General features: G+C 42.1%; 1 protein-coding gene across 1 annotated transcript in view; it reads left to right on the plus strand.

Annotated features, from left to right (window-relative positions):
• Positions 1–18,111, plus strand: part of LOC126412249 (nose resistant to fluoxetine protein 6-like) — a 385,456-nt gene extending 367,345 nt beyond the window's left edge. Inside the window, exons 12-14 of the mRNA XM_050081747.1 lie at positions 3,788–3,930; positions 10,478–10,586; positions 17,557–18,111. Of these exons, the coding sequence (XP_049937704.1) occupies positions 3,788–3,930; positions 10,478–10,586; positions 17,557–17,702 (398 nt within the window). The 3' untranslated portion in view covers positions 17,703–18,111. The remainder of the gene's footprint in view (positions 1–3,787; positions 3,931–10,477; positions 10,587–17,556) is intronic.
• The last annotated feature ends 480 nt before the right edge of the window (positions 18,112–18,591 follow it).

Below are 18,591 nucleotides of genomic sequence, written 5' to 3' on the forward strand. Positions count from 1 at the left end.
TTCGACGTCGCTGTTCTGGACTGCTCTTCCGTCCACGTAATTTACCCTGGAAGGAACACACATCAAGGATTTACTGAATCAGTAATTTGGGTCTGGGAAATGATGATGAGGAACTTCAGGCTGTAGAAGAAGAAAATGTGCATGCTGATCTGCCACCAGTTGAAGGTGACAGTGAAGGTGACAAATTGTGCTACTGCTAAAGACTCATTCTTTGAATGCTGTAATTTATGACTGCAATTATTTGTCACCTTCTTTATGTTATTTCATTGTAGCCAATTTTTTTACTGGTTTTGTGGAATTAAGAAAAAAAATCTGCAGAAACCAGCAGGGTTTTAGGAAACAGCGGTCATGCGAGACACAGCTGGCCCCCTATGTGCATTATGTACAACAGGCCCTAGATACCGGCTCCCAGTTTGCTGCCATATTTCTCGATTTTCGAAAGGCGTTCGACTCAGTTCCGCACTGTCGCTTGCTCCAAAAAGTGCGGCCTTATGGTCTAACTGATGACATATGCTGTTGGATATAAAGTTTTCTAACAGACAGTGTCCTGAATGGGGTGACTTACATACACGATCTGGTTGATGGTATTGACAGCCGCATTAGACTGTTTGCCGATGATGCTGTAGTCAACAGGAAAGTAGTATCACACGAAAGTTGTGATCAAATCAATGAGGATTTGCAGAAAATAAGTGCGTGGTGTAATGACTGGCAGTTATCTCTCAATATTAGTAAGTGTAACCTACTGCGTATAACAAGACGAAAATCCCCATTAATGTACGAGTACAAAATAAATGCCCAGTCTTTGGGAGCGGCAACATCCGTCAAGTATCTAGGAGTGACTATTCGAAATGATCTCTAATGGAATGATCAGATTACACAACGGGCAAGGTGAACTCTAGAAGGCGGTTTATTGGTAGAATCGTGAAGCGATGCAGTCCTTCAACAAAGGAAATTGCTTACAATACGTTAGTTAGTCCAGTCATAGAGTATTGTTCGTCTGTATGGGACCCATACCAGTTGGGTGTGATTCAAGAGATTGAGAAAGTCCAAAGAAGATCGCCGGCTGGAGTGTCCGTACGGTTCTAGGCGCTACAGTCTGGAATCGAGCGACCGCTACGGTCGCAGGTTCGAATCCTGCCTCGGGCATGGATGTGTGTGATGTCCTTAGGTTAGTTAGGTTTAATTTGTTCTAAGTTCTAGGCGGCTGACGACCTCGGAAGTTGAGTCGCATAGTACTCAGAGCCATTTGAACCATCCAACGAAGAGCGGCAAGATTCGTGATTGGTACATTTAGCCATCGAGAGAGCGCTACAGGTCTCATAACAATTTTGAAGTGGGACACACTTGCACATAGACGAAGCCCTAAATTCCACCTTCACCGAGGATGTAGAGCATACATTTTTACCACCAAGTTTCAAATCGCGCAATGATCACCATTCAAAGACAAGGGAAATTAGAGCTCGTACTGAGGCGTTCAGACTGTCGTTTTTCCCTTGGGCGATCCGCGAGTGGAACAGAGTGGTGGGGGGGGGGGGGATATAACTTTGGCGCGAATTGTGCCCTCCGCCACACACCTCTTGGTGGCTAGCGGGGTATGTATGTAGTTGTAGATGTAGAATTATGGCTGCTTACTGATTTCATGCAACTCCATATAACGTAATTGTCATGCATTCCGTCTTCATGACAATTCTCGGCCGCACGCAACAGGAATAATGAGGACGGTCCAGCAGTGTTTCCGATGGGAAGTGTTTGATCATCCACCATACATCCCGGAATTGGCTCCCTCTGGTTTTCATCTCTGTTCGCATGAACCGCTTGCTACGAAGACAACATTTTAAGACAGATAACAAGGTGAAGACCAGCGTTAGAGAATTGGTGGAAAGCGCAGGCGACTGCCTTCTATGACGAGTGAACCGGATAGTTAGTACAACACTACGAACAGATGACGTAAATCGGAGCGGTGACTAGGTAGAGCAATGGGTGGAAGGTGCAGCTAACTGTTGCAAATAAAACATTTTTGATTTTCACTATGGTTTCCATTTCGCAACTGATCGGACCTTAATTTCCGAATAACCCTCGTATGCATAATCTGCAAAATAACGAAAACACACATATTCCAAAGCATATACGGTTCATACGCTGCATCATTGGTTTGATATTGCAGCAGACGAAGTTAGTCTGCAGTATACGAGTCGAAGTGACAAAAAACGGCTGGAAGTCTTGAACTGTGGTTCTTGTGGTTTCCCCAGGATCACTTGAAGATCAGGATAGTTTCTTAGAAACGTCAGAGCCGATTTTTTCTCCGATTCTTACGTCATGGGGCTGGTTCTGTGAAAGTGGTCAATTACAACACGATTGGTGAGTTATGAGTGCCGAGAGCAATGTTACAAGAGTGTGTTGTGTTTGTTGTGAACACAGATTGTCTCAAGACTTCTCAGTGATGACTAACAACGAGTGAAATACAGTCTTCAGTATTACAGGTTAGAAAAATTTTCTCATATAATTCTTTGGATAAAAAGTTTTCGGTTAAATTGTCTAGCCAATTTGGGAAAAAAATCTCAAGCTTTCGATGACTGCCTCAATCATCGTCGTCAAAGGACAAGTCTGCCCGTCGTGAAATTGATGAGGTTCCAACTTTTATGGCCACATAACGGCATCTGAATGGCTAGATTAAATCATGAGAACATCGCGGAGATGGCGGATGCTGCAGTGGCGCCCTCTATGTGCATAGCTTACGTTTGTGCCCGCTGTGGAGTGTCGATGCTTGTGTAAACCGAGCAGTGTCTCCTATTTCGGACAAGGACAAACTCGGCTCTTAGATTATACATCTGATAACGCCGTTCAGAAGAAAAAGGTTTTCAGTCCGTGACATTAGGTACGCTCTGTCGAGGAAACCAAGGTACGATGCCGTTCAACCAACACAGGAGAACCAACACGTAGCGCGGTTCCCATTCTGCGATGCAACAACTGTCGCTGTGTGGAACATCGTCTTCACCTTAAGTACAAAATTCTTAAAAGTCAGTGGCGACAGAGCGCTGTCTGATGAATAAACGCAAAATTATGTTCGAACAGACGAGGACTCCAACTCGCGCTTTAATTATTGGGACACTGTGATTTTGGAAGCCGCGAAAACAACAACTTCGAGCTAGGCAATCAAATGCCGTGCTCTGGATATAAAAGTTAGAGCCTCGTCTTGTCATGACAGTCAGACTTAACCAGTAATAACATTGATGGAAGCAATCACTGAAAACTTGGGATTTTACCTGGATTTGATATGAGTTAACTTTTTATCTCAGTACTACAGTTCCTCCGGGTATAATAAACACCTTCTATGTGTAGATCACTGATGACTGGAAGAAGTTAGCACTGTGCCTGGTAATTATTCTTCACTAACGTTTAAGCTACAGGCCATGTGCTTGTATTTTGACTATGAACAAAGGAAGATTTAACGCCCCACGGACGACGAGATCGTTAGAGTATGAGACTATGAACAAAGAATATTCGTTGTATTGTCAGTATCCAACCATTGCACGATATTAAACATTAATCTTCCTTACCGTCCAAACTTTAAGCTGAGCTTGTATGGGTACAGTATAGTGGTATTCCAACAGTCTTAATTGCGAGTCGCCAAGAATGAATTGTGGTCACTCACTGAAGTCCTGGACTATCCTCTCCACAGGGCACTTGAAGTCTTTGATTTTTCATATCACTTCACAGACGAGGAGATGAGTCTACTGTTCTCCACTTTCAAGCAACTGTTTCACCACTTTGTGCCACTTGTTTCCAGGTCCAGTGAAAACCTTCCTGTCGTGGAATGGCTTCCAGCCACTCGCCAAACTCTGCTACGGTGCGTACCTCGTGCAGTACATCATCCTTTTCTACGACCAGGGCGAGACAAGGACGCCAATTACCTACGGGCGCTACTATCTCGTAAGTGTAACATGCCGCAGTTAGGTAATTATACAAGTCTAGCTTAGCGCCGCTGCTTCGCTCGCGTAGACTGTATGGTCTGCACAATTTTTTTGTGTTTTTCTGTAAGCGAATTTGTATGTTCTTACGTCAATTGCTTATTTGTAAATCTACACTCTGTCCAAACAGTGTATCTAGTCTTTATGCGTAAAAATGTTTTATCGAAACAACAGCAACAGTGCTACTGCTCTTCGCGATTATTGACACATTGAAGGAATACTTCTTTCGGCACAGGGGCTGAAGAACACAATTCGGAAGTTAGAATTAGCTAGCGATTTGGAATTCTTCTGGTAGAAACCGACCGCAAACCGCACTACAAACTATTGAATATTGCCGTGGTCGAGAATCCTGGTCGCATTGTGCAGTCTTCAAGCATTTCACGAGCTGTGTCACGAGAGCTGAACATTCCATGGTCCGCCGTTCGAAAAGTGCCACGAACAACTGTGAAATGGTATCTCCAGAGTGGTTCCGGACTGTCTTCGATGCAGATGGTCGTGATATTGAGCAACGTTTGCAACTTGGAACATAGACATGGTACGCAAACAACCAGTGTTACCCTATGGTATGGAAACGAAGATATGTTTCTTTCATTGGTTTATTCGTCATTTCTCTTCTGCATGTCCTTACAAACGTTTCCTCGAAGTTCCATAGTCCTACGATCACTCGTCTTTCATGGGGACCCCCTGAAGCAGCGAAAGTTTAATTACAACCGCCTTGTAAGAGATTAGATTCAGAGAAATATTTTCTTCTGACGTAATTTATACATGACTATGTTACTCGAGACAGCACATGACGATTATCATTGCCGTTTCAAAGAGAGGCTTCCCAGTAACTGGAAGAGAAAGTTTGTTTTCCTTAAAGAAATGTATGGACCATTATGTGGTGGCACCTTTGTAGGGGGTAGGCGCGTGTGGTGATGTCGTAGGTGAGAGGAACCAGTGAAAAAACTGTGAACAATTTAACAATATAACTTTATTATATCTTCAGTTCTGCAGGGCGAGGCACTAACTATTGCCACCAAGAATAACTCCGAAAGTATTATAGGAGCTGAAAAGTTTGTGGGACAAAAGTTGCATGGGACAATTGGGGCCACAATATGACGCTGGTTTTTTGTTGCTAACAAGGGAACCTCCCCATCGCACCCCCCTCAGATTTAGTTATAAGTTGGCACAGTGGATAGGCCTTGATAAACTGAACACAGATCAATTGAGAAAACAGGAAGAAGTTGTGTGGAACTGTGAAAAAATAAGCAAAATATACAAACTGAGTAGTCAATGGGCCACATAAGCACCATAATGGACTCTGTGAGATCAGGAGCGCCGTAGTCTGCGTTCCTATCGTCCTTAATGTTGGATATCTTCCCTTGAACTATTCAGTTTGTATATTTTGCTTATTTTTTCACAGTTCCACACAACTTCTTCCTGTTTTCTCAATTGATCTGTGTTCAGTTTTTCAAGGCCTATTCACTGTGCCAACTTATAACTACATCTGAGGGGGGTGCGATGGGGAGGTTCCCTTGTAAGTGGAGTCGCTTCAGAGATATGGAAGTCAACTTTGTGTTTTTTTAAATGGGGTGCTGAAGTTTGGTAATTTTTTTCTGATAGCGATTATCGAGACAAATCCAATTATGTGTAACAGTAAGGTCTTTTAAGGTCAACAAAGGTCACAAAGGTCACAAAGGTGGCATGAACGTTCATTTATAAAAGGTGTTCGAAGTGATGACCATTGGTATCAATGCAGTGCTGTAATCTTCATATCATTGATTGAGTGGTATTCCTTATCACATCGGCACTTACCGAAGCACATGCTCTGAAAACTCAGATGAAAATGCGCAATGCTGGTGACTACTTTGAAGGCGAGTAAAATTTTGAAACACATATCTATTTTTTACGAGCTGTAAATAAGTAGTTGCGACTATTAAAGATCCAACCCTTGTATCTCACGTAATTTTTGAAATCATACACCAGAATTATCACCGGTTTTTGCACTACTCTTGAAACAGTGCGTCGTGTTCTTCTCTAGAAATCTGGATCATTAAATGAATAGGGTCATAGGACAAAGAATAGGAATTTTTGTTTTCTTTTCCATTTTAGTGTCTCTTCCTGGCCGTTATGTTGTCTTTGACGGCATGCTTAGAGTTCGATGTACAGTTTACATATAAATCACTAGGAAAGAAGAACGGAAGATTAGTGTTGTGCCCACCTTCGACACAGACAGGACCGATGTCACTATAGTGGAGCTAGCGAAAGAACTGGCCTAACAGCTGCAGTGGGCTTCAAAAAATGGTTCAAATGGCTCTGAGCACTATGGGACTTAATTTCTCAGGTCAGCAGTCCCCTAGAACTTAGAACTACTTAAACCTAACTAACCTAAGGACATCACATAAATCGATGCGCGAGGCAGGATTCGAACCTGCGACCGTAGAGGTCGCGCGGCTCCAGACTGTAGCGCCTAGAACCGCTCGGCCACTCCGGCCGGTGCAGTGGGCTACAGTAGAGCCGGCGACAGAAGGTCCCTGACAGTTGTAGAAGCCTTGGCATGAGTGCTTTGCAGGTTTGCTTCAACCAGTCATGTAACGCGACGCCCCAGTATTGTTGCAGCTCTCTAGACCAGGGGATCTCAAACCTTCTCCGTCGCCCGCCCGCCCCCCACCCGCCTTCCCCGCTTTCTAAAGCATAAACTATTTTGCCGACCACCTCCTCCTCCCACCCCCCCCTCCCCCCTCGACCCCCGCCGCCTTCTATTTTTCTTTCCTTCCTAAGCACTTCTCACATTTTGCACAAAAACGGCCTATTATATCTATTTACTTTTGTTTAAATACTGCAAGTGTCAGTTCCAACAATAACAATAGTAGAGAGGGTCTTTCGATGACATCAGAGTTGAACATTTTTTTGAATTATCGTGCATTTACATTATTCAAATGTGGTGGAAGTTAACAAACTCAAATAGCTCATAAATAGTCACAATTGCGTGTGCAATTATTGAAACTGAGTAAATATGTCTCTTCCACTACATATTTTTTTACAAATTAATTCGCTAGTTAATTAGTTAGTTAAAACTTAACTGCTTCCATCTGCACTGCTTTTAATTCGTTTGGAATTTTTTGATAGTTGAAAGATCTCAACATACAAATGACGGCAGGATAAGGCAGGATAAATAATCAACATTTAAATATGAGTTAAAAATTGTTATATTCAGACTGATTATCCAAAAAGGAAATTCTTGCTAAACTGGGACATTCTTTCCGAGTATGAACCCAAAAAGTTTCAAGAGACTTCGATTTAAATTCATTTCGGAGTGTTCTGACAGTTCTGTTAGCCCCTCCTACTGTTGGTAAGTTGTACGTTACGGAAATTAATGCTCGAATTGTTGACAAAGGTCTTCGAGATGTACTATGCCAATTTACTAATTTTACCTACTTCAAACTTTTCCGTCACGATATCATTCAGACAAGAAAACATCTCATTGTTACCTTTCCCATCCAGGTTTTCCAAACTCCAAGTTTTCTCTTTAAGCACAAGCACTTTCTCGCTCAGAAAGATTATATTACTGTTTCGGCCTTCATGTGATAGTTTAAGATCGTGAAGTTTCTTATAATCATCGACCACGTAGCACAATAGTAGAAGCCGTTCTTCGTTCAGAAATGAAGCCGCGAGTGTAGGATTGCTGTTCAGAAGGAAAAGACGACATTCATCCTTCCTCTCCACAACACGACGAAGAACTTTACCGTGCAACAACGGGCGTACCTCTCTGTGCTATAGAAGCGCATTCTGAGTGGAACTCATCTCCTCACAAAGAATGGAAAATAGCCTATTGGTTAAAGCTCGTGCTTCCACATCGTTCAGCCAATGTCTCCCTGTGTACCATGCGATGTGCGAGTTTATAGAAAGAGAAACAGCACACACTTTTCCCACAATCCCCTCTTTAATTCCAGTAAATGCTGCCGCCCCAACGCTACGTAAACCAACACAATTTGTCCATGATAGATTGTGGTCATCAAAAGGGAAATCACAGGGAAGGAAACATCTTCGCCTTTAGTCCTCCCTTCCAGAAATTTACAAAATATGAAGTCCTCGTGGATTTTATTTTCATACCAGAGGCTGGGAAAGATTTCCGATATCAGTGAAATAATATAATCGTATGGCATTGGTGGCCGGGAGTCCCCACCTGGGGAAATTCAGCTGCCGAGTTGCAAGTCTTTTCAGTTGACGCCACACTGGGCGACTTGTGTGTCCATGATGATGGAATGATGATGGGGACGACACAAAACCCAGTCGCCGAGTGGAGAAAACCTCCGACCCGGCCGGGAGCCGAAGTTCGGTCCACTGGCCACCGCATGCCAGTTAGACGCGCCGACCACTCAGTTACGGGGCTGACTCCGATATCAGAAGTGTCACGAAGCTGCACCGTGGCGAACTTTGGGCTGTCGTGAAGTCGTGGTAGGTGTTTCAAATCAGTGGCTGCTGCATCGATTCGACGACCCACAGCATCAACGGTGAGTGGTTTCGACTTCAAACTGTCGCCGAATCTTTCCCTATGCATGACTTCGCACATTTAGGTGGCTCCAGAAAGAAGTAACTTCTCGCCAATAAAGTGTGGTGATTTGTATTTTGCAGTTAAGCAGTGTACCAATAGGAAAACTCTTAGGGCGTTCTTGAGATCTGATACCTGTTTTTTGAGAAACCTGGCATTTCCTTTTAGTTGTTGGTCTGACAATTAAAAAAAAATCTATTGGTTTACTTCAAGCTATCATTGTCTGAAAGCTCCAAACGAAGAACACATTGTTGCCATTCCTCATTATTGAAAAGAATAACGGTGAAGCCTAATGTCAGATAATGAACTTGATATTTACGTACTTTGATTTTGCCTTTCTGGGTAACAAAATAAAAATTTTATCCCTTATAGATGCAGAACGCAGCGACTGTGATAAATAGATGTTTTCAGAAATGACTACAACCATTCATCTTTCTTGGTCGTAGAATTCTTGTTTCCCCATTCCTGGTTTAACTTCCCCAACACCTCATCATCATGTGCTGCAGCGCTTAGTAATTGTTTATAGCACTGTGGGGGTAGTTTTGTCATTGTAAAATATCGAAACCGGTAAGCGTACAATGTGACAAGTTATCTACAGGTACTGACGTCATAAATTATACGGTCCTACTTGATGGCATTAATTACAGTTATTGACAGGTGATAGGGGACAAGGAGAGGGTTGAAGAAGAAAGATAACGAGAGAGAGAGTGGGATAGAGTTGGAGCGTTACTTAAGAAGAAAGTGGTTAGTAGGTACGCGGCTTCTTTTAAAAATCTGGTGAATGGATGCTTTGCTAATTCTAATTCTTCATTTAAGATAGTGTGTGTTGATTTAGGAATATGGGTGAAAATCTCTAATTTTTCCAGAAAATCAGTCTTTATCCCCTTGTCTACGCTCTGCAGAATATGAAAGCTGTTTTCTATGTCTGTAAACGAACGTCTATTTTGTGCTGTTGGGAATCAAAACAGTATTTATTTAAACTTTGTAAACAAAGTGCCATGATGCACCTTTTGTATCACATTTCTGAGCTTCTTCCTGTTTCCTGTATGCAGTAGCAGCAGTAGTTTATGCAAAGCAAAATGGTTCAAATGGCTCTGAGCACTATGGGACTTAACATCTATGGTCATCAGTCCCCTAGAGCTTAGAACTACCTAAACCTAACTAAATAAGGACAGCACACAAGACCCAGCCATCACGAGGCAGAGAAAATCCCTGACCCCGCCGGGAATCGAACCCGGGAACCCGGGCATGGGAAGCGAGAACGCTACCGCACGACCACGAGATGCGGGCTTATGCAAAGCAGGTTTATGTTAGGATGAGTAGCTCTTTTGAAACTACTTTGTTTTATATTTCGTTAGTTGTGTACAAACTTAATTTCATGTTGTATAATTTAAACAGCTTTCTGAGTCGATAAAAGATGTTACCGAGAAAAGGCAGACATCCAAATTTTCTTTATTCTGCTACTAAGTAACAGTGTGGTCATTCTATGTGATTGCTTTTAACTGTTGCATCTAATTTGTAAAGTAATGATGGGTCATAAGCATTGTTGTAGGCTATTGTTCTTACTTTAAATAGTTTCAAAAAACTACTAACATCTTATTCTTAATTCATATACAATTTAATGCACATTTGCATACATTTATTGATTATAGTTCGTTGCGCATACACAACACAGAAAAAGTTCTCAAAATATAAACAGCCTCTCGGCGTTACAGTGTTACACATTGGCCGGAATACTACCCTTTTGCCATTGCCAAGTCGATTCACACGATTAAGAGAGAAAAAAGGGAAAACTTCTTCCACTTCATCACTCATTTTCCACGGTATAATATGCCTCTTATGGGTACTTACAAGTGTGGTATCAAAGGCTTAATTCGTAGATTTACAGATCTCGAAAATTTTATTGTAGAAGAAAATAAGAATTTTTCTTAAGAGCGCTATGTGTAAACATCTGCAAATTATGTGTGTATTGCAGGTACATAAAACGCTGGGTGACATGGCACTGACGCTGCCGCTTGCTGCCATTCTCTCACTGGCTTTCGAAATGCCCGCTCTCAACTTGGACAAGGCCCTGCTAAGACCAGGTGAGATATCAACAGGGAACCAACATTCTGGCAGTGGGTGATCTTGCAAGAGTTTTGTCCGCCATTTTGTGTCTAGATGCTTTACACATATAGGGAAAAGTGGCTAGAAACAGTGTGAATTTAATGTGAACACGAGTCAGATACAATGGTGGGGACTTACATACAGGTACAAGGAGAGCTAGAGCCCATACCGCCATTGATCTGAGACACATTATTATACTTGCAGAATACTGTTCCCTACCACGTCGACCACGTAACTCATCATTCTACTTTACGTAGAAGCAGCAAGCCATATGTAGAACTATATCTGCTTCATCAGAGTAACAGTCACTGTCGTCCATGTACCATTTTAAATTGAACATGTTTGTGACTCACGATTCCTCCTGTCGTATAACGGCATTTTATCACCGGAAGTACTGTCTTTGGATGATTTTACATGTCAGCGCATCTGAAACCGCCCTGTCGTTGTAAAGTAATTTATCCGTCGAACACTAAGTTTGAATTTAGCACTATGCTTGTTGAATATTTCCACGGATGTCTTGCGCCGTAAACTAGTTACTGATGCCTCAACAGCTGAGATAGCGAGACGTCCATTACCGCCGGCCGCGGTGGCCGAGCGGTTCTAGGCGCTTCAGTCCGGAACCACGCGACTGCGACGGTCGCAGGTTCTGCCTCGGGCCTGGAAGTGTGTGGTGTCCTTAGGTTAGATAGGTTTAAGTAGTTCTAAGTTCTAGGGGACCGCTGTTAAGTCCCATAGTGCTCAGAGCCATTTGAACCATTCGTCCTTTACCTAGAAGACCACGAGTCTCCAGACGGAAAAGCATTGGTTAGGGCGGCCCAGAATGCTCCTTTGTCACTCATCCAGAAACCAAGGAGAGCCTCACATTTCAGGGACTCGCCGAGAAGTGCTCTCAGGAGATTAAAGGACCACGGAATTAGGTCCCGTAGTCTGACGAATAAGCCGTGGATAGACTAGCAATTGCGAGTTCATGGAAAGATGTCGATTGGAGGAAAGTCGTTTTCTCCGACAAGTGCACAGCTGAGTCCATGAGCAGAGGTCCTGTTCTTGTTTAATGGACAGGTGGGGGACGATATGAGGCGCGCTTCGTGGCCACACGAGCTACAAGCGGACGCATAAGTGTGAAACTTTCGGGCTCGATGTCTTACGATTACATTTCAGCAAGCTATGAACATTTGCTTGAAAATTTAATCAACCCTGAAGCTCTAATTTGGTACCCCGAAGTACATCTCACTCACCAACACGATGATCATCTGTTACACACTAGCATTATGGTACAGAGCTGGTTTCAAGGGAGAAAGAATACTATATTGTGCCCTCCGTGACCTTGCCTCAGTCGCATAGAGCACGTACCGGGTCACCTTAAGAAGTCTCTGCGGGACAATTGGCCAGACCGTCATCCGGGAACTGTGAATGGCCTAAGGGATTAAGTTTATTCATCGTGGGAGAGAATTACCATAGATGAGGACTTCTTCCATATACTGTTCTTGATGCCAATGGCAAGTGGACAAAATACGGAAGTTATTTTCTTTCATTGTTCTGTAAAAGGCCTACGTAGTTTTAGGCCAGTAATATTAATTTCATAATACATGTCTACTTATTACTATACAATTTGTACTTTTGTGGAAGTCAAATTAGTATCACTCTACAAGGAAGATTATTTTTATTTTTATGGGAGGTCAGATGCATATCACCCTCCAATGATGACTATTTTTATTGTTATGGGTCGTCAGATAAATATTACCTTCCAAGGAAGATTATTTTTAGACATCAAATTCACAAACCATAGTAAGTTATATATTGAAGAGAATATCGAAAAAATAAAATAATAAAATATAATTTAATAGCAAAACGTAAATAAAGCACGAGACATTTGGGACGCAATAAAAAAAGGCTGCGGTGAAATTCGATCCGACTCATGCAACGCCTACCAGTACAGTAAACTGACACGCTACCAAGGAGATACCGGACCTCTTCTTTTCAGTGTAACGGTCGAAGGCCTACCGTAGTTGAAGAACGAATATTAAACTGGAAACAATACATTCTGGAAGGCACATCCATTCTCTTGTGTAAATCAGGCTGAAGTGTTTAGAAAAATATGCCATTCAGCTGATACCTTTTTTCTTAGCTGAAAACTGTAGAGACACCAGGTGACAAAAATACATCCATGTTCAATATTTCTACGATGGGTGTTTGTCTAAAGATTAAAGCATTACAAAATAGAAACTTTTGAAAGAATGTGGAACCTAGAAATGTCTACAACTGCACAATTTGTAACGAATTAAGGTTTAAAATATTACATGCGCAAGTCTAAATAAAAAATTACAATCTAGTCCAGCTAGACTCGCACGCTCATCCCTAACGTTCGTAAACGGTCATCCTATCCACTCAGCCAATGAAACAGACGTGAATCTCTTGTCGCTGTAGTAATTCTACCGACGAGTATTTTTTTTTATTTCAACCGTTTCTATGTGTTCGAATAATGACTTTCAAGAGAAATGATACGATGAGTTAAATTGCAGTGAATCTCGACATTTACTGTAGAGTTGTGAACGCTGGCACTTCTGAACTAGGGCATCCTCACTGCTCTGTTGTTGGAATCTAAATTATTCGGGCAGGTCAATCTTTTTGCTTCTCATTGTGCATCGAAGAAGCCATGATGTAAATAAAACAAACGTTTAGAAGTGGGATTAAAATCAAAGGTGATAGGATACCAATGATAAAATTTTCTGCTGATATTGCAGCCCTATTCCAAACGTTTCTTTTGTTTCCTTTACTGCTTGCTCAATGTACAGATTGAATAACGTCTGGAATAGGCTTCAACCCTCTCTCACTCCCTTCCCAACCACTGCTTCCCTTTCATGCCCCTCGACTCTTATAACTGCCTGCTGGCATCTGTACAAATTCTAGATAGCCTTTCGCTCCCTGTATTTTGCCCCTGCCACCTTCATAATTTGAAAGAGATTATTGCAGTCAACATTGTCAAAAGCTTTCCCTAAGTCTAGAAATGCTACAACCGTCGATTTGCCTTCCCTTAATCCATCTTTTAAGATAAGTTGTATGGTCAGTATTGCCTCATATGTTCCAACATTTCTACGTAATCCAAACTGATCATTCAGAGGTCGGCTTCTACCAGTTTTTCCATTCCTCTGTAAAGAATTCGCGTTAGTATTTTGCAACCATGAACTTATTAAACTGATAGTTCGGTAATTTTCACACCTTCGACACCTGGTTTCTTTGGGATTGGAATTACTATCTTCTTCAAGTCTGAAGGTATTTCGCTTGTCTCATACATCTTGCTTCATTTACTGCATTTTTATATTTTCTTCTCTCATCAATTAAATTCAATATATCTTCTGCTACCCAAGGATTTCCACTAGCCCTCGTCTTTTTACCTACTTGATCCTCTGCTGCCATCACTATTTCACCTCGCAAAGCTACCCATTCTTCTTCTCTGTATTTCTTTCCCCTATTCTTGTCAATCGTTCCCTAATGCTCTCCCTGAAAATCTCTACAACCTCTTGTTCTTTAATTTTATCCAGTTCCCATCTCCTTAAATTCCCACCATTTTACAGTCCCTTCAATTTTAATCTACAGTACATAACCAATAGATTGTGGTCTGAGTCCACATCTGCCACTGGAAATATCTTACAATTTAAAACCTGGTTCCTAAATCTCTGTCTTACCATTGTATTATCTATCTGAAACCTTCCAGTGTCTCCAGGCCTCTTCCACGTATACAACCTTCTTTCATGTTTCTTAAACCAAGTGTTAGCTATGACTAAGTTATGCTCTGTGTAAAATTCTACCAGTCGGATTCCTCTTTCATTTCTTACCCCCATTTCATATTCATCTGCTACTGTTCCCTCTTTTCCTTTTCCTACTATCGAATTCCAGTCACCCATGACTATTAAATTTTCGTCTCCATTCTCTGTGGAATAATTTCTTTTATTTCATCATACATTTCATCAATCTTTTCGTCATCTGCAGAGCTAGTTGGCATATAAACTAGTACTATTGTGGTAGGCGTGGGCTTCGTGTCTTTCTTGGCCACAATAATGCGTTCACTATGCTGTTTGAAGTAGCTTACCGGCACTCCTGTTTTTTTAATCATTATTAAACATACTCCTGCATTACCCCTATTTTACTTTTGCGTTTGTAACCCTTTATTCACTTGACCAGAAGTTTTGTTCCTCCTGCCACCGAACTTCACTAATTCCCGCTATATCTAACTGTAAACTATCCATTTCCCTTTATAAATTTTCTAACCTACCTGGCCGATTAAGGGATCTGACATTCCACGCTCCGATCTATAGAAAGCCAGTTTTCTTTCTCCTGATAACGACATCCTCCAGAGTAGTCTCCACACGGAGATCCGAATGGGGGGCTATTTTACCTCCGGAATATTTTATCCAAGACGACGCCATCATCATTTAACCATACAGTAAATCCTCATGCCCTCGGGAAAATTTACGGCTGTAGTTTCCCCTTCCTTTCAGCCGTTCGTAGTACCAGCACAGCAAGGCCGTTATGGTTAGTGTTACAAGGCCAGATCAATCATCCAGACTGTTGCCCCTGCAACTACTGAAAAGGCTGCTGCCCCTCTTCAGGAACCACACGTTTGTCTGGCCTCTCAACAGATACCTCTCCGTTTTGGTTGCACCTATGGTACGGTTATCTGCGCCAACGGCAAGGTCCATGGTACATGGGGTGGGGGGGTGGGGGGGGGGGGGAGGGCACGGAATGTTAATTGACAATTGACAATAAAACGAAGAATGAAGAATTCATTGAGGACTAGCAGAAATGAAATTAGCGATAAACTTAAGATCAAAGTTTGTGGTTACGAAGTAGACGGAGTTAAGGAGTTGTGCTACCTCGGAAACAAAATGACACATGACGGATGAAGCAAAGAGGACATTAACAGAAGACTAGCACAGGCAAAGAAGGCCTTCCTAGACAAAAGATGTCTTATAGCAAACATCGGCCTTAATTTGAGGAAGAAATTTCGTAAAAAGTTTGGAGAACGCATTGTATGGAAAGTGAACCATGGACTGTGGAAAAACGGTAAAGGATAGGAACCGAAGCGTTTGTGACGTGGGTCTATACTAAGCAGTTGAAAAGTTGGTGGACTGATGTAAGAAATGAGGTTTTCCGCAGAATCTCCGAGGAGAGCAACATGTGAAAAATATTGACAAGAAGAGGGGACAGGACAATGAGATGTATGTTAAGACATCAAGAAATAACTTCCATGTTATTTAACAAAGTGTAGATAAAGACAGAGTTTGGAATAAATCCAGCAAACGACTGAGGACATCTGGCACAAGTGCTACACTCAGATATGAAAAGGTGGATCGCATCAAACCAGTCACGTCACAGATTAACCCCACCCCCACCCCAAAAAATAAAAATAAATAAAAAATAAAAGGAAAGGAAACTTACCTATAACATTGTATACGACGTAATCGACTACCTTTCACAGTGACAAGCATTAATTAGCGCTCACTGTCGTTTGTAGCATTACATGTGAGCATCCCGTCGCCCTATTGTTCGTTAGATAACGCACCTTATTTCTCACTCTACCAGCTACTTATCTTGTTGCACCGTTTCCTACTCGCTGCCCTTGTCAAACGGTGATACCATTCCCACACACCTCTTTCTGTGAACGTGAACACAGGGCCATCTGTGCGTTATACTTCTCTTACATATTGCATACGATAGTATAATTGTCTCCACAATCGCACCCGGCAAGAAAACGGCTATTTTTAATTTGTCACTGAAAATACATACGAAGTGTTCCCACGAGTACCAAAAATACAGTGTGATTCAAAAAGGACTTTCGAATGACATAGAAATTTATTGAGATAACTTACAGAATCGGTATATGCGTCATTTTGTAGCAAACAACCGTAAGTTTGATTCGCATAGTACATCAGTACCTTATTCAGCCACCAGAAGCGCCAGCGTAGTGTACTGTTAAAATAGCTATTTGCACTGGTGTCGAGCGTACTCGCTATGTGTTTTGGTTTCTGAAACGAACTTTGCAAAAATTGTTCGGCATAAATTTCTCCCCGAATACTCTACAGAACCTCCAAGCAGACATCTCATTTCCTCACGGAAGTTCGAGGTTTCCTCGATAACTGCCTTCCAGTATGGTAGATTGGTCGTGAGGGGCCAATCACATGGCCACCTCGCTCCCTAGACTTGACACCAATGTTGTTCTTTCTCTGGAGTTCCATTAAAGACTGTGCGTACGTCCCTCCCCCACCAAACACTTTAGGTGACCTGATAAACCAAATCTTTCTCTTAACTATCAGAGAAACATCTAAACTCAATCATATTTTAGAAATTTCTTGATTAGTTTTTTTTCTGAATGACAACAAATAGTTGCATAGCTTTTCAAGTATTTCTTAAACTGCATGGAAAACACTGCCGGTAATCGTTACATAAAACAGTTTTCTGAATTATCCTTTTTGGTTTGTGATTTGTTCATCAATAGTTTCATAAACAATAAGGCGTCCTTTTATCGCACTTCGTAAAGCTGGAAATTAAGTTGTACGCACTAATCAGGCATTTCTGGGTAACACTGAAGGACAACTGTTACATAATTTCTTGTCATTGTTACATGACCAGTCGCGCTATTTAAAAAAGTACTGGATACCACTGACACGTTTCTCCAAGAGCGCTAAGTATGAGGCTGCCCCAGAAATGTCTCTTCTGTGTGCATCTGTTACCGCACATCTGCTAGAGCTGCCTGTGCATGTTTCATACAGACTGTTTCTGTCACATGTTTGAGCCACCGGCTAGTTGCTACCAAATCTGCACATGAGAAACAAAGTTCTCAGAATTCACAGACAGATATAGCACGCTTCATTTCTACCCTAAAACTGTAATTCTGCGACGCTGCTACCACTTCATCAGCTCAATTTTTAATGTATTATTTCTCTTTTCCAGGAAGAAAATCGACATCTGCAGGCAATACGACAGCCAGGGACAACCAGGCATTTAGCGCCGATGAACTGCGGGCGCCTGCGACTAGAATTGAAATGGCTTTGCACCCAGCTACGGCCGCCAGCGCCAGGCAAAGGACATCGCCTTGATGACTGATGATTGGTGACTGCTCACATCCACCCGCCAAGTCACGGCAAAGGGTCCTCCTCCCACACGGCGAGAAAACGCTGTTTCTGGCGACACTACGTCCGTGCTACCAAATGTATGCATCCTTTTATAAACTAGCTGTTTATTACGACACAAGGGTACGCACACTACATTGGATATCTTCCCCTATAGTACGATGCACAGTGAACACTGCAAGTTTTTATAATATTACGTAACACTAAATTCAGTGTCGTAAGTGTCTGTCAGGGTATGGATACCAAGCTGTATCTATATGTAAGGCCGGGTTTAGGAAGAAAAACTGTAATCCTTTTCTCCGTTTAAGAACTCTGTACATCAATTTCATCAGCCTGCATGATATGAAATGAGTGAAATAAATGTGTTCTCAACTAACTTTTTTATGTTGAGTTCAAAACTGTTGTCAATTTTATTCTGTCTCGTTCAGTGTTTTGTTGTGTGCATAATGATAAAGGAGAGGTGGACTACAGAGGGGCATGGCAACTGTCATCAAAGGAAAGCTGGACAGGAGCAGAAATGATTAGTGAAGAACTTAAAACAGTAAACTGAAGGTTCACTTAACTTATATTCCTCCATGCACATGAAGACTCATTATAAAGAAGGTAGCAGGAAATAGAGTCCAGCTCTCAACGTCAACATGGAAGAGGCTTGTACTAAGCACATATTATGGAGTCGTAACAAAGAAGCTCCAAGTGCAGCTGGTGTGAGTGGCTGCTGCCCGCCATACTGTATTGCAGTGGCAGATGGTGTTCATGGTACGTGATGTGTTGCTAAATGTGCCAACACCTTGTAGATGGAGGCGGCCTAAATGCACGCTATCTAACGCAGACGGGCGTGAATTCTGGAACAGGATAA

Source organism: Schistocerca serialis, chromosome 7 (genome assembly GCF_023864345.2).
Source record: "Schistocerca serialis cubense isolate TAMUIC-IGC-003099 chromosome 7, iqSchSeri2.2, whole genome shotgun sequence".
NCBI lineage: Eukaryota > Metazoa > Arthropoda > Insecta > Orthoptera > Acrididae > Schistocerca > Schistocerca serialis.